The following is a 16,371-nucleotide window of genomic DNA, read 5'->3' as shown; positions in this document are numbered from 1 at the left end:
GAATGTTATGATGGAATTCTTTCTACCCTATGTTTTGATACTTTTCTTGCCTTGAAAAATACTTCAAATATGTGCTTAATGGCAATTTTCTTGTCCTATGACTTGGCTGAAATTCTTGCTTCCAAGATGTGTGAAATGCCATATGTGAATTTGCCTCTTGTATGTTCCATGTTTCTATGCTTTTTACCATTTCATGTGCTTATAAAAACTCTCCAAAAAAAACTCTATGTGACTGTATATACTTCTAGTGCATTTTGTTGGCTTTTTCCTACCATTTCTTTTATGTAATATTTCCATCATTTCATACATTTTTGTTCACTAACCCCCTTGTTTCCATCTTGTGTCTTTAGCTTTATTTTCCTCGCCATTTAAATTTTTCATGCAAAGGCTTAGAATGTAAAAAAACCTAGGGATATTTGTACTTTACTTTCATGTCCTTTAAATTTCTTGCAAGACCATAGAATGTATCTAGGCCAATGATGTAACGGACAATGGACTCTAATAATGTACACCGACACAAGCACCGACACATGCACACACATCACTTTAGATAAATAGCTAGAATATGCATGTTTAGATGTATGTTTAGGATTGTATGTTTAGATGTATGTTTAGGCTTTATACTTAGAAAAATCATTTTCCAAAAAAAACATGAACAACTTCACTCAAATCTTTTCCAAATAAACCTTGGGATCCCACATCCCATTGTATTTTCTTTTCCATTTTCTTAATCAAATTTCAACAAACTTTAATCATACTTTGACTTGTTTTTTTGCAAATGACTAATCAAACCCCACTCTTTTCTTAAATTCTCATGCCTTCAAGGCCTCTCAATCTCCATTCTTCAAAATCCTATTTTCAAACTTAAAATCAACCAACAAAAACAAAAACATTTTTGAGAGAGAACTACGGTGGATTTGATCCCTTAAACGGGTACGTAGGCAAGGAACAAAATTCCTTCAATTCAACTAAAATAAAAATTCAAACACATTCTTCTCCCTCCAATTCTTCACTTAGAACATTCTTAGGTTTAATAAACATTTTCAAAATAGCATTTAAAAATAAAGCGCGCACGTAGAAATTAAAGATGGTTCCTATAGGTTACTATAGTCGTTATGGGTGCCTAACACCTTCCCGTAGCGAAAACAACTCCCGGACCTCGATTCTCAAGGGTTTTGCTTACTTTTTCCCTTCCCAAGAAAAAATAAGATATCACCGGTTTAAAAGGTTCAAACGTAATCAATGTTTGACACCCGAAAACCAAGATAAAACAGCTGGCGACTTCACTGGGGAGTTTCGAGAGTTACGCCTAGTCTTTATTTCCACGCTTGCGCTTTCGTTTTTACTTGCTTCTTTTTTGTTTTCTTATGTGAATAAATGTTTAAATTCTTGCAAACGTGTGGGGTGAGAATATCAAAAGTCCTGCACCCGGGCAGAGTGAACTTAGGATTTAGGAGGGATATAATCGACAATTCATTCCGGGGGTTGCCTCGTGTTTTGGATTATGCGATCAATCCCACATAGCTGAGGCATTTTGGGGGTGATGTTGTCGGCGCGTGTTGTCGCGTTTAGGCACTTTACTTCTAATTGTTCTATGACGCTATGAACCGTAGATAACCAAACCCATCCATGGCCATTTTCTAGGATGTAGTGCGGAGGCTAAACCGAGTGTTGTCTCGAGTTTTAGTCGTCACGCGATACTACACTCAAGTTAGACCTTCCACATATAATCATGGAGCGAGTGTTGTCTCGTGACACCATGAGATACGTCGGAGAGGTTGCAACTTGGGAACCTTTTTAGAACCCGGTTACTATTTCCTAAAGCCCTAGATTCACCGGACACCGTGTCCACCCATGACTCCTCGACTTTGAACTTCAAACCCACCATGTTTTCTCCAAACTTGAACATAACCATGCATTCATGCATACATGCATACATGCATAAACTTTTGTCATGCATTGTTATCGAAGGGCTTAGACAAGTTGAATTTGTAAACATTGTAGGGATGAAGATGACTAAGTCCTACAAGTTCAAGGAAGTGGATTTGGCTAGTTTGAGAGATTTGGCACTCAAGATTGAGGATCCGACTGGTTTCCGACGTCATTACGGGGCCTTACTTCCTATTCTCCATACTAATGTGGATGAGAAGCTTGTGCACACTCTAGTGCAATTCTATGATCAGGGGTATCGGTGCTTCACTTTTCCAGACTTTCAGTTGGTGCCTACTCTAGAGGCTTATTCTTCCTTGATGGGTTTATCTATTGCTAAGGGGATACCTTTCTCAGGACCTGAAAATTCTCCTACTCCATTGGTTATTGCTAAAGATCTCTATCTCAAGACCACCGATGTCTCCAAGAATCTCGTCACTAAGGCACGCATCCGAGGGTTCACTTCAGAGTATCTTCTTGGGAAAGCCAACCTCAATACTACTTGTCAGGACACTCTCGAGGCTATTCTTGCACTTCTCATCTATGGGCTTATTCTCTTTCCAAATCTTGATGGCTTCGTGGACATGAATGCTATCATGATCTTCCACTCCAAGAATCCGGTTCCTACTTTGCTAGCTGACACCTACCATGCTATTCACGATCGTTCCGACAAAGGTCGTGGATACATTCTTTGTTGTGTGCCTCTCCTCTATAGGTGGTTTATTTCGCACCTTCCGCAGTCTTTCCACGACAATCCGAGGAATTGGTCTATTTTACAGAGGATTATGGCTCTCACTCCTAATGAAGTAGTTTGGCTCACTCCAGCTTCTAGAGTTAAGGAAATCATCTTGGGTGGTGGAAAGTTTCTTAATATACCTCTTCTTGGTACCCGGGGTGGAATCAACTATAACTCGGAGCTTGCTTTGCGACAATTCGGTTTCCCGATGAAAGATAAGCCCATCAATCTTGCTACGGCCCCTTACTTCTTTCACTACTCCAATGCTCCCACCGGAATTAGAGAAGATTTCATGGATGCGTGGTCTAAGCTTCGGAAGAAAGAGGTGAAGCATATGGGTGTAAGGTCCGGTATTGCTCATGAGGCCTATACACAGTGGGTGATAAACCAAGCTGAGGAGATTGGTATGCCTTACCCCTCTATGAGATATGTGTCTGCAACTGTCCCTACCATGCCTTTGCCTCTACTCCCACCTACCCAGGAGATGTACCAGGAGCATCTAGCTATGGAGAGTCGGGAGAAGCATCAGTGGAGGGCTAGATACTACGAGGCTGAGAACTTGATCATGACTTTGGATGGAAAGGATGAGCAACAGACTCATGAGGTCTTGACACTGAAGAAAGAGTTAGCTAAGGCTAAGAGAGAGATTGAGGAGAAAGATAGATTGCTCATGAGAGACTCCAAGAGGGCTAGGGGTGCCCGTGACTTCTACGCACGATATTGCAGCTATGAGTCCGACTCTGAGGACGACGCTTCCACTTCCTATGCTTGAGGATTTCCATTTCCTGTTATTATTTCCATTTGTTTATGTTGAAATTGTCTTGTAAAACTATATGTTGGTTGTTTGCTTCCCGTTTATGTTAATTGGTGTTTAGTAATGTTTACGAGTTTATAATTTGTCTAAAACCCTTCGATAACACAAAAAGAGTCTTTTTTGCATATGCATTAACACATTTCATGCATCATATGCATTCATTGGTCACAAAAAACTTCTCTCGTGCTCATTGCCTCCTGGTTTTGTCCGCCGCAGTCTGAAAAGTGGCTCGTGTTCGCAAAGTCTACCAACCAGATAGAATTCATCAGACAAGATTTCACAAGAGAAGGATGATGGCTAACTTTGAAGAAGAAAATGCTCAGCTCCGTGCCGAATTGGCTGCTATGAAAGAAGACTTGGCTAAGGCTCATGACGCTATGTCCGCTATGATGGCTTCACAAGAACAGCCAGCCACTTCTATTCCAGTTACTGCTGAGGTGATTCCCTCTATCCCACTATCTACTGTGGCTACTGATGCTCGTTTTGTTATGCCCAACGGCCGTCCTTATGGCCTCTCAGCTTACTACTCTCCTAATACTGCTGCTGGTGTCTCTGGTTTTGCTGGTCAAGGACAGATTCCTGTGTCTACTGCTATGCCTCAAGCAACTACTGTTGTCACCGACCCTATTGTACACACTGTGCAACAGGTGATTGATGTTGACACTCCGCGTGGACCAAATCCCGCAATGGAAGCTATGAAGAGACAGTTGCAGGAGTTGGCTGGAGAACTCCGTGAGGTCAAGGCTAGCCGGGGAAACAATGGTGCTCCTGCTAAAGCTCGTGATCTATGCTTGGTATCCCGATTTGAGGTTCCTAAGAAATTCAAAGAGCCAGAATTTGACAAGTACAATGGGACTTCTTGCCCACATAACCATGTTATCCGGTATGTCCGAAAGATGGCTAACTACGCCGACAATGATGCACTGATGATCCATTGCTTTCAGAGTAGCTTGACAGATGATGCAGCAGATTGGTACACTAGTCTGAGCAAAGATAACATTCATACCTTTGAGGAACTCGCTGCTGCTTTCGAAGGTCAATATGAGTTCAACACCCGTCTGAGGCCAAACAGGGACTCTCTCAAAGCCCTATCTCAGAAATCAGATGAAACATTCCGTGAATATGCTCAAAGGTGGAGAGGGGCAGCTGCCCGTGTTTCTCCTCGACTTGATGAGGAAGAATTAACGCAGACATTCCTGAAGACTCTGAAGAAAGAATATAAAGAGAGAATGATAGTCTCTGCTCCAAACAACTTCTCTGATATGGTTACAATGGGAACTCGGCTAGAGGAGGCTGTCCGAGATGGTATTATTGTTCTTGAGAAAGGTGAATCTTCAAACGGTGCACCAAAGAGGTACGGTGACGGTCATCATAAGAGGAAAGAATCTGACATAGGAATGGTGTCTGGTAACCCATCTGCAGCTGCTACACAATTACCTCTGCCCTATCACTACATGCAATACTCTCAACATCCTTTCTTCCCACCATTCTACCAGCAATATCCACTGCCACCGGGTCAACCACCAATGCCCGTCAATGCCATTCCTCAGCAAGTACAACAACAGCCTCCTGCTCAACAGCAACGGCAGCAACAACAGGGTCCCCGACCCAAACCTTCTTTTCCAACAATACCAATGCGGTATGGTGAGCTGCTCCCAACTCTACTAGCTAAGGGACACTGTGTCACCAGGCCAGGCAAGCCTCCGCCTAATCCGTTGCCTCCCAAGTTCCGTCAGGACCTAACATGTGAATTCCATCAGGGTGCTCAAGGCCATGATGTCGAAGGTTGCTTTGCTCTGAAATATATTGTGAAAGATCTGATAGAAAAAGGACGTTTGACTTTTGAGAACAGTGTTCCTCATGTCCTTGACAATCCGCTTCCAAACCATGCTGCTGTTAACATGATTGAGGCCTTTGAAGAAGTTCCCGTTCCTCAAGAGGATCCCATGTTGGATGTCCGCAATGTCGTTACTCCCTTGGTGCCATTACATGTCAAACTTTGCCAGGCTTCTCTGTTCAAACATGATCATGATTCTTGTTCAGAATGTCTGCAGAATCCTATGGGCTGTTGTGTGGTGCAAAATGATATCCAGAGTCTGATGGATGACAAGCACTTGATTACCAGTGATGTATGTGTGATTGTGCCAGTGTTCCATGACTCTCCTGTTGAAAGTGTATCTCAGGCAAAGAATGTTGAGCCTTTGGTGATCAGGCTACCTGGTCCGGTATCTTATACTTCTACCAAAGCTATTCCCTACAAATACAATGCAACCATGGTTGAAAACGGGGTGGAGGTGCCTCTGGTATCCCCAGCTACAGTTGACAATATTGCCGGTGAAATTACGACTCTGAGAAGTGGAAAAGTCCGTCCACCCTTGTTTCAAAAGAAGGTGGTAACACCTATTGCCACGATAGCTCCACCAGTTGTTCCTCCTGTTGACAAGAACACCGGCCCCGCAGGCCAATCTATTGAAGAGTCCAATCTGGACGAAATCCTAAGACTTATCAAGAAAAGTGACTATAAGATTGTGGACCAGCTGCTACAAACCCCATCAAAGATATCCATCTTGTCTCTGCTCATGAGCTCAGAAGCTCACAGGAAGGTGTTAATGAAGATACTTGAGCAAGCTTACGTTGATCACGAAGTCTCTGTGGATCAATTTGATGGGATAGTGAGTAATATTACTGCCTGCAACAACTTGGGGTTCGGTGACGATGAGCTCCCCGAAGCAGGGAAACGCCACAACTTGGCTCTACATATCTCGGTGCACTGTGGGTCTGATATGATATCCAACGTATTGGTGGACACTGGGTCGTCTCTGAATGTAATGCCTGAATCCACACTAAGGCAATTGAGTCATCATGGAATTTCTCTGAGGGGTAGCAGCTATCTGGTTAAAGCTTTTGATGGATCCCGCAAGGATGTTCTCGGGGAAGTGGACTTGCCAATCACCGTTGGTCCCGAGACATTTCAAATAACTTTCCAAGTCATGGATATCAATGCCTCTTACAGCTGTCTCCTCGGAAGACCGTGGATCCATGACGCTGGAGCAGTCACATCCACTTTGCATCAGAAGCTCAAGTTCATGAGGAACGGTAAGGTTGTCACTGTATATGGTGAGGAGGCATTTCTGGTTAGCCAAGTATCATCTTTCTCTTGTGTTGAAGCAGGGTCCGCTGAAGGGACGTCGTTTCAAGGGTTGACTGTTGAGGGTGCAGAACCCCGGAGGGCTGGTGCTAGCATGGCTTCACTGAAAGATGCCCAGAAGGCTGTTCAAGCAGGGCAAGCTGCTGGCTGGGGCAAGGTGATTCAGATCTTGGAAAACAAGCGTAAAGAGGGCCTTGGATTCTCCCCGACATCTGCTGTTTCAAAGGGAACTTTCTACAGTGCTGGGTACATCAATGCTATTACTGAAAATGCTGCTGGAGGTGGTTACGTGCCTACCTTTGTTATACCAGGAGGCACTGTGAGAAATTGGGAAGCCATTGATGTTCCTTTAGTCATGCATGCTTCCATGTAATGTGTTTTGTTGCTCATGTTTTTTTGTTTTCAAAATAACAATCCTTTCGCTCTGCCCAAGGCGAAAGTGATATCATTGTAAGGGCGTGTTTGTTTCGGCATTGCCGTTAATCAATAAAAAGTTGTCGTTTTTCTCACGACTCTTTGTTTTTTACTTTTAGTGCCTTTTCTTGGAAATAATGGTAATGCCAGAAAAAACCAAAACATCTGTATTTTCTTATTAATTTCAAAAATCTGCATAGAAAACATTTTTCTAAAATCATCCCAATCATATTATGCAGATTGAACCATAATAAACCCGTTGAACACAGTGACCCTATGGTTCCTCCAAATTTTGAATTCCCTGTATATGAAGCTGAAGATGAGGATGATAGTTATGAAGAGATACCGTATGAGATCACTCGACTGCTTGAGCAGGAAAGAAGAGCCATTCAGCCTCACCAGGAAGAGATTGAGCTTATCAACTTGGGTACTGAAGAGAACAAGCGAGAGATCAAAATCGGTGCTGCACTAGAGCCAGAAGTGAAAAAGAAGATCACTCAGCTTCTCCATGATTATCCAGATGTCTTTGCATGGTCCTATGAAGATATGCCGGGTCTAGATCCCAAGATTGTGGAACACCGGATACCGACAAGGCCTGAATGTCCTCCTGTCAAACAGAAATTGAGAAGGTCTCGTCCAGACATGGCTCTTAAGATCAAAGCTGAGGTACAGAAGCAAATTGATGTGGGTTTCCTCATGACAGCTGAATACCCCGAGTGGGTTGCCAACATTGTACCAGTACCAAATAAAGATGGGAAAGTTCGAATGTGCGTTGATTACAGAGATCTGAATAAAGCCAGTCCAAAAGACAACTTCCCATTGCCTCATATTGATGTACTTGTTGACAGTACTGCTCAATCCAAAGTGTTTTCTTTCATGGATGGTTTCTCTGGTTACAACCAGATACGAATGTCTCCCGAAGATAGAGAAAAGACGTCCTTCATCACTCCGTGGGGAACGTTCTGTTATAAAGTGATGCCGTTTGGCTTGATAAATGCTGGCGCTACCTATCAAAGAGGTATGACAACTCTGTTTCATGATATGATTCACAAAGAGATTGAAGTATATGTTGATGATATGATTGTGAAGTCAAGTGATGAAGAGCAGCATGTTGTGTATTTGAAAAAGATGTTTGAAAGACTGAGAAAGTACAAGCTGCGGTTGAATCCTAATAAATGCACATTTGGTGTACGATCTGGAAAGTTGCTAGGCTTCATTGTCAGTTAAAGAGGCATTGAAGTTGATCCAGACAAAGTCTGAGCCATCAGAGAGATGCCAGCCCCTCAAACTGAGAAGCAAGTCAGAGGTTTCCTCGGACGTCTAAATTATATTTCAAGATTCATATCTCACATGACTACTACTTGTGGTCCCATTTTCAAATTGCTCAGAAAGAATCAGCCTGTTGTATGGAATGATGAATGTCAGGAAGCTTTTGATAGCATTAAAGAATACCTGTTGGAGCCACCTATCCTTGTCCCGCCAGTGGAAGGAAGGCCTTTGATTATGTATCTGTCAGTGTTGGATGATTCAGTGGGCTGTGTTCTCGGTCAGCAAGATGAGACTGGTAAGAAAGAGCATGCCATCTACTATCTGAGCAAGAAATTCACCGACTGCGAGACTCGGTATACAATGCTTGAAAAGACTTGCTGTGCTTTAGCCTGGGCTGCCAAACGCCTGCGTCATTATATGGTGAATCATACAACTTGGTTGATATCCCGAATGGATCCAATCAAGTACATCTTTGAAAAGCCTGCTGTTACTGGAAAGATTGCGCGTTGGCAAATGTTGTTGTCTGAATATGATATTGTGTACAAAGCTCAGAAAGCAATCAAAGGAAGTGTCCTTGCTGAGCATCTTGCTTATCAACCTCTTGATGATTACCAGCCAATTAAGTTTGATTTCCCTGATGAAGAGATTATGTATCTGAAAGCAAAGGACTGTGAAGAGCCACTGATCAATGAAGGGCCGGATCCCAATAGCAAATGGGGATTGGTGTTTGATGGTGCTGTTAATGCTTATGGTAAAGGAATTGGAGCCATCATTGTAACTCCACAAGGGCACCACATTCCTTTCACCGCTCGAATAACTTTCGAATGCACAAAGAACATAGCTGAATATGAAGCATGCATCTTGGGCATTGAAGAAGCCCTCGACCTGAGAATCAAACACCTTGACATCTATGGAGATTCTGCACTTGTTATTAATCAGATAAAGGGTGAATGGGAAACTCATCATGAGAAGCTGATCCCATACCGTGACTATGCCAGACGGCTGTTGACATACTTTACCAAGGTTAAGCTGCACCACATCCCTCGGGATGAAAATCAGATGGCTGATGCTCTCGCTACTTTGTCTTCCATGTTTCGTGTCAATCATTGGAATGATGTGCCCGTGATCAAAGTGCAGCGTCTTGATAGACCTGCTCATGTGTTTACCATTGAAAATATGCCAGATCAAGCTAAGGAAGATGTGAATGATAAAAAGCCTTGGTATTACAACATCAAGCAATTTTTGCAGAATCGTGAATATCCACCTGGTGCTTCAAACAGGGATAAAAAGACTTTGAGACGATGGGCTAGTAAATTCCTTCTGGACGGAGAAATCTTATACAAGAGGAACTATGACATGGTCTTGTTAAGGTGTGTGGATAAACAAGAAGCTGAGAAATTGATGCATGATGTACATGACGGTACCTTTGGGACCCATGCTTCGGGCCACACTATGTCGAAGAAACTGTTAAGAGCCGGCTATTACTGGATAACTATGGAGCGTGACTGCCACAAACACGCTAAAAGATGCCACAAGTGTCAAAGTTATGCTGACAAGATTCATGTGCCTCCACATGCCCTCAACGTTATATCTTCCCCATGGCCTTTCTCTATGTGGGGCATTGACATGATCGGAAGAATTGAACCGAAGGCTTCCAATGGACATCGTTTCATTCTAGTGGCAATTGACTACTTCACCAAGTGGGTTGAAGCTGCTTCCTATGCAAATGTGACCAAGCAAGTGGTTGTCAAGTTTATCAAGAATAACATCATCTGTCGATATGGTGTTCCCAATAAAATCATCACTGACAATGGTTCCAATCTGAACAATAGCATGATGCAAGCTTTATGTGAAGAATTCAAGATTGAACATCACAACTCTTCTCCTTATAGACCTCAGATGAATGGTGCAGTTGAGGCCGCTAACAAGAACATCAAGAAGATTGTTCAGAAGATGGTCACTACTTACAAAGACTGGCATGAAATGCTACCTTTTGCCTTGCATGGTTACCGTACTACAGTGCGCAGTTCAACCGGGGCAACTCTGTTCTCTCTTGTGTATGGTATGGAAGCAGTTCTCCCTCTGGAAGTGGAGATTCCATCTCTTCGAGTGATCATGGAAGCAAAATTAACTGAGGCTGAATGGTGTCAAAGTCGGTACGACCAATTGAACCTGATTGAAGAGAAACGTATGGATGCTATGACTCATGGACAATTGTATCAAGTGCGAATGAAGAATGCTTTTGACAAGAAAGTCCGACCTCGAGAATTCAAGGAAGGCGAACTTGTATTGAAAAGAAGGATAAGCCAGCAACCCGACCCAAGGGGCAAGTGGACACCTAACTATGAAGGTCCTTATGTTGTCAAGAAGGCTTTCTCTGGGGGTGCTTTGATTCTTACACACATGGATGGTGTTGAACTCCCAAATCCTGTCAATGCCGTTATAGTCAAGAAATACTTTGTCTAGAAAGAAAAGAACAGCGTGGTAGGTCGAAAACCCGAAAGGGCGGCCTAGGCAAAAATGCGCTTCCCGGTGGATCGAAAACCCGAAAGGGCGATCCAGGCAAAAGTTAGGGACAAAAAATGAATATGAAGAAGCTCGCTGAGATTGTACGCAACTCAGGCAAGAATGAGCGCCTCGATGAGCCGAAAACCCGAAAGGGCGGTTCATGCAAAAGTGAGGTTGACAATGAAAGACAAGTAACTATATCCGGCAAATCACCATCACCCCTTGGGGCATCTGCAACTGTCAACGGTCGTCTTCATCAGAGGCTTCTGTACTTGCGAATTCAAAATTTCTATGAAATGTAGCGGTCGTCGTGTTCAATGTATCACCAACCATTAAAATTACCATTTTCCAAGCTTTGTAAATCCGTGAGGCCATGCCTCTGGCTGACTCTCACTCTTCTACATCAATTTGAGCCTTTCTATTGTTTGAAATTCTATTTTCTTTCTACTTTCAATTTTTTCTTTCTATTTGATAATGTCAATGTCTGAAACAAACATCTTTTGAAAATTGAAAAATCTTTTTCTGTCTATTTTGAAAGCAAACCTGAGCAACAGGGTACATTTCAATGAAACATGCATGAATGAATGAATGTCAATGTCTATTTCAACACATGTTACAAGCAGGTTACTCCCCAGGATGATCTGTGGTCAGTGGCAAGAATGAAAAACAGAATGAAAATGAAAAATGAATGAAAAAATGCATATGAAAAGCTCGCTAAGTTGAAAACCCGAAAAGGCGGCTTAGGCAAAAATGAGCACCCCGCTGATTGACAACCTATGAAGGCAATTCAGGCAAAAATGGGGAAATGAAAAGAATATTTATTCCCCGGTGAATCGAAAACCCGAAAGGGCGGTTCAGGCAAAAATGGGGTTTGAAAATGAAAGAATGAAATATTGAAAAAAGCATTGACCACAGATGCGAACATCCAATGTTTACCCAGCACTGACACGCCTAGCAACGGCGACCTGTATCCAAGAACCTTCCAAGGGTCCTCCTTTACAAGTTTTATTGCCCTCAGCCATGGTTTCGATACGTCTCAACGACGGTCTCTCCAAAGAGGTTTTTCCCCTGTGAATATGTTGCAGCACGAGCCACTACGTGCCCAATATTCCAATGTTTCGTCTGCCTTTGTGAAACTTCTCTGTCAAGTTACAAGCCAATCATGCATTTCAAGCATCCATACATGCATAATCATGCATTTTGTGTGCTCATACATCCAATAATCTTGCTATACCATACATACATGTTGCATATCCAACTCTCAATTGTCAAATTCAAATCCCAATTCCAACCGTCAACTGTCAAATCCAATTCCAATGTCAAATTCAATTCAATTTCAACTGTCAAATTCGATGCAATCTCAACTTTCCAATCTCAATTCCAAACCATGTCAACTGTCAAATTCGAGGCAATCTCAATTTCAATTTCAATTCAATGTCAATTCGAAGCAATTTCCAATCTCCAATTTCAATTCCAATTTCAATGACAATCTCCAATGTCAATGTCAAACTCCAATGTCAATGTCAAATTCCAATTTCAATCCAATCTCAATGTCAATGTCAAATGTCAATGTCAAATGTCAATGTCAAATGTCAATATCCAATGCCAATGTCAATGTCAAATGTCAATGTCAAATGTCAATATCCAATGCCAATGTCAATGTCAATGTCCAATGTCAATGTCAATGTCAATGTCAATGTCAATTTCAATTGCCAAGCCAATGTCAATGTCAATGTCAATGTCAATGTCAATTTCAATTTCCAAGCCAATGTCAATGTCAATGTCAATTTCAACTTTCAATGTCAATTTTCAATTCAAATCAATGTCAATTCACTCTCAATTTACTCTTGGGCCAACAAAAATGGTCATGTCTATTCTCAAATCAAGTCAATGACAATTTACCCTCAATTGGTATCTTGTTAAACCAGACTCTCAATTTGTATCTTGTTTTTGGTCAAGTGCCAGGTTCGATCCAAAAAAGAACCACTTGTACCTGCTTATATACCTATGCTTCCGGACAAACGGCAAGTTCGATTTGAAGAACAGTTTGTACCCAGCTTATGCTTTGTTATCGGTCAGACGGCAAGTTCAATTTGAAGAACAGTTTGTACCCAGCTTATGCTTTGTTATCGGTCAGACGGCAAGTTCGATTTGAAGAACAGTTTGTACCCAGCTCATGCTTTGTTATCGGTCAAACAGCAAGTTCGATCTAAAAGAACAGTTTGCACCCTCCCACATGACGTGGTGATAATCTGACAAGCAAGTTCGATCCAAAGAACAGCTTGTATCAACCCTTTTGTCTATGTCTCCAGCCAAGCGGCCAGTTCAATCCCAAGAACAGTTTGTGTCTGCCTATCTGTTTGTGTTTTCAATCAAGTGTCAAGTTCGATCCGAAGAACAGCTTGTATCTGCCTATATGTCTATGTTTCCGGTCAAGTGTCAAGTTCGATCCCAAGAGCAGCTTGTACCCATCTCTTGTTTGTATCTCTCGGTCAAGTGGCAGGTTCGATCCAAAGAACAGCTTGTACCTGTCTATTTGTTGCCCGTTCTTTCTACCTTGATGTCTATAAATCCCTTGGTGGTGTGACACAGCCCGTAGATTCCGGTTCGTTTGTCTTGCATTCATAAATGAAGTATTGCATGGCATTCATGTTTTGAAAATCTGAAAACGTATTTTTATGTCCAAAAGCAGTGCAAATGTTAATATTTAAGTATCTTCGTCCCGTCAACTCTAAGACTTCGTCTCTTGACTCTCCGGACAAAGAAACTTAAATAGGGGCAGCTGTCATACCCTAATTTTGGACCTAAAAATACTTGTTCAATTCTTCTTTTTTGCATTTCAAGTCATTTGAACTGTCTCCGATCAATTGCATCTTTACTTGCATTTTATTTCAATGTTATTTGCAAAATTCACATAGAAGGGTATTTTGGTCATTTCCTGCATTCAACTCATTTTAATCCTTGAAAATTGTTTGAGTCTTTTAAATTGGTTTGTATAAGTCCTTGTTTAAATCTCATGTCAAAATTCATTTCAAAAATATCAGTCGAGTCATTTCTTAGTCAGTATAGCCCCTAGGGGCATTTTAGTCATTTCCCATGATACAATCTCTTTCAGTCTTTTAAAAATCTCTTTCAGTCTTTTAAAAATTTGGTTGAGTCCTTTTAAATAGTTTGAATAAGTCTTCATTTTAATTCTATGTCAAAATCCATTTTAAAATTGCATTTGAAGTCATTTTGAGTCGGTTTTGCCCCTAGGGGCATTTTAGTCTTTTCATGTGTTAAAACCCTGTTTAGATTCTAAAAATTGTCTCTGAGTCTTTTATTCTTGCTTGTATAAGCTCTTGCTTTAAGTCCCTGTTAAAAATCCATTTTAAGATTTCATCTGAGTCATTTTTAGTCGTTTTAAGCCTCCAGGGGCATTTTGGTCATTTCACGTAAAATCTCTTATCTGCTTTATTGTTTTCAATCGTCTCGCTTTACGTTAATTTTCAATTTACTTTTTCAATTCAATTTTGGTTTAATTTTCATTTTGGTCCTCGTACTTTTGTTATTTGCATTTTAATCCATTTTTAAGTTTGTTAAAGTCAAAGTCAAGGTTTGTTACAAGTCAAGTGCCACGTGGCAGTCCATCATTGGTCCAAGCATTTCCACATCACCTATAAATAGGTCAAAGTTGGTCAAGGTTCATTTAACTAATCATTTTTACACAAAAATTTCCAAAAATTCCAAAAAAATCATTTTTTTAATTATTTCCTCTCCCATTTTTTTTCATCTTCAACAACCTCTAACAAACCACCCTAACTAACTCTCAACCACCACTTTCCACCACCAAAACCACCATAACAACCTCCCACCACCACCAAAACCACCACAACAACCTCCTTCTTCCACATTCCACTACCAATCTTCAAACTCAATCACCATAACCACCATGTCCATCATCAACCACAACCAAATTGAAATCCAGCAACATTAACATCTAATTTTCCTTTTCTTTCTACATATAACAACATCAACATTCCTTCATCTTCATTCTTATGCCTATAAACAAAAATTCAATCATCAAATTCCAATCTTCCAAAACCAATTCACCCCAATCTCATAGCAACCGAACTGAATTGTTCATTTCCAACACCATAGAGAAGTGGCTGCGCCACTCTCATCTGTTCGGCACCTTCAACATACGAACTTCCTTTGGCTCAAACAAGCAGAACAGAAAACGGACTAGAATCAGAAGCAAGAACCAGCACGAACAAAACGGAGAAAGAAGTGCTGGAACAAGATCCATGACTGATTCAATCTCAAGCAAAGGACGCGAGGATGAAGCTCGAAATTCCGGTCATCGCGTCGGAGTTTAAACCGTCACCGGAATCTGGAATTTTGATCGGAGAGAGCGAAGCATCGCGAGAAAGAAGAAGAAGAAGGTTTCTTGAACCCTTGAGCGCTACCGCAAACAACGCCGACAACGACGATTCACCGGCACAGTCCTTCGTTTCTGAAAACGGTGTTCTCATCACGGCCGTGTTCTTGGTGGTGGTAGCGCAATTAACACTGGGCTTTCATAGTCATGCTGATTGCGAATTCTTCATGGAGTCTGGTCTTAATTGGGATTTGAAGCTTGCGAACGAATCGTATGAAAGGATTAAGCTTGCGTTTCAGCCATGGCAATATGCTGTGCATGATGATTGCCTTGATGATTGCCTTGAATCTTATAACGTTTTCACATTAGATGATGCTAGTGGTACCAACATTGGTGGATCCACTTTCAATTCCCAAGGGCCTGGGCCTTGTTCCTAAACATTGCTGCACTTTTGCTATCCGCACCCTATTTCTTGCCAAGTTGCTCCTTGTTTGCCTCAAATTGCTTGGTAAAATTTCTAACATTTTTTTTAGTTATTTTTCTTGATGTTTTTATTAACTCTTGATGTGTTTTACATGTTAGAATTGCTTAGGAAAATATGTGTGTAAAGCGTAATTGATATCGTTAGTTTTTTTTAGTTCTTGATAAATGTTTCGTTAAAATGTAGATAAAAGGTCCATATGCTTTGTTCCTTTTGATTGTCCCTTGACCATTTTTAGGATGGAATCTCGTTCTTGAAAATGTAAAAAATGTGTATATTATCTTTTGTTAGTTTCAATTTTCTTTGCAAGTTGTTAATAATGATTCCTTTTTTTACTTGCACTTTGTTTGATTTTCTTGCCTATAAAAACGCTCCAAAAAAAAATAGGTGCCATGCCTTGTAAATTTGTTCTATCTCTTACTTGTGATTTGGTTAATTTTTCTTGCACTTGAAAATGATTCTAAATGAATGTTATGATGGAATTCTTTCTACCCTATGTTTTGATACTTTTCTTGCCTTGAAAAATACTTCAAATATGTGCTTAATGGCAATTTTCTTGTCCTATGACTTGGCTGAAATTCTTGCTTCCAAGATGTGTGAAATGCCATATGTGAATTTGCCTCTTGTATGTTCCATGTTTCTATGCTTTTTACCATTTCATGTGCTTATAAAAACTCTCCAAAAAAAACTCTATGTGACTGTATATACTTCT

The 16,371-nt window shown here is 41.2% G+C and overlaps 1 protein-coding gene across 1 annotated transcript; it reads left to right on the top strand.

Moving 5' to 3' along the window:
* Nucleotides 1–15,138: 15,138 nt before the first annotated feature.
* On the top strand, nt 15,139–15,615 carry LOC146920661 ((R)-mandelonitrile lyase-like). Its single transcript, XM_085711184.1, has one exon. It carries the CDS (start codon nt 15,139–15,141, stop codon nt 15,613–15,615), a length of 477 nt encoding a protein of 158 aa, XP_085567310.1.
* Nucleotides 15,616–16,371: the final 756 nt, after the last annotated feature.

This window comes from Medicago sativa, chromosome 5 (genome assembly GCF_051527215.1).
Source record: "Medicago sativa cultivar Bolivia chromosome 5, Bolivia_mono, whole genome shotgun sequence".
Taxonomy (NCBI): Eukaryota; Viridiplantae; Streptophyta; class Magnoliopsida; order Fabales; family Fabaceae; genus Medicago; species Medicago sativa.
This window is presented reverse-complemented; position numbering and strand designations above follow the sequence as displayed.

What these genes read in the sequence shown, in the direction of transcription:
- LOC146920661 (XM_085711184.1), top strand. Translation starts at nt 15,139, where the DNA reads ATGAAGCTCGAAATTCCGGTCATCGCGTCGGAGTTTAAACCGTCACCG.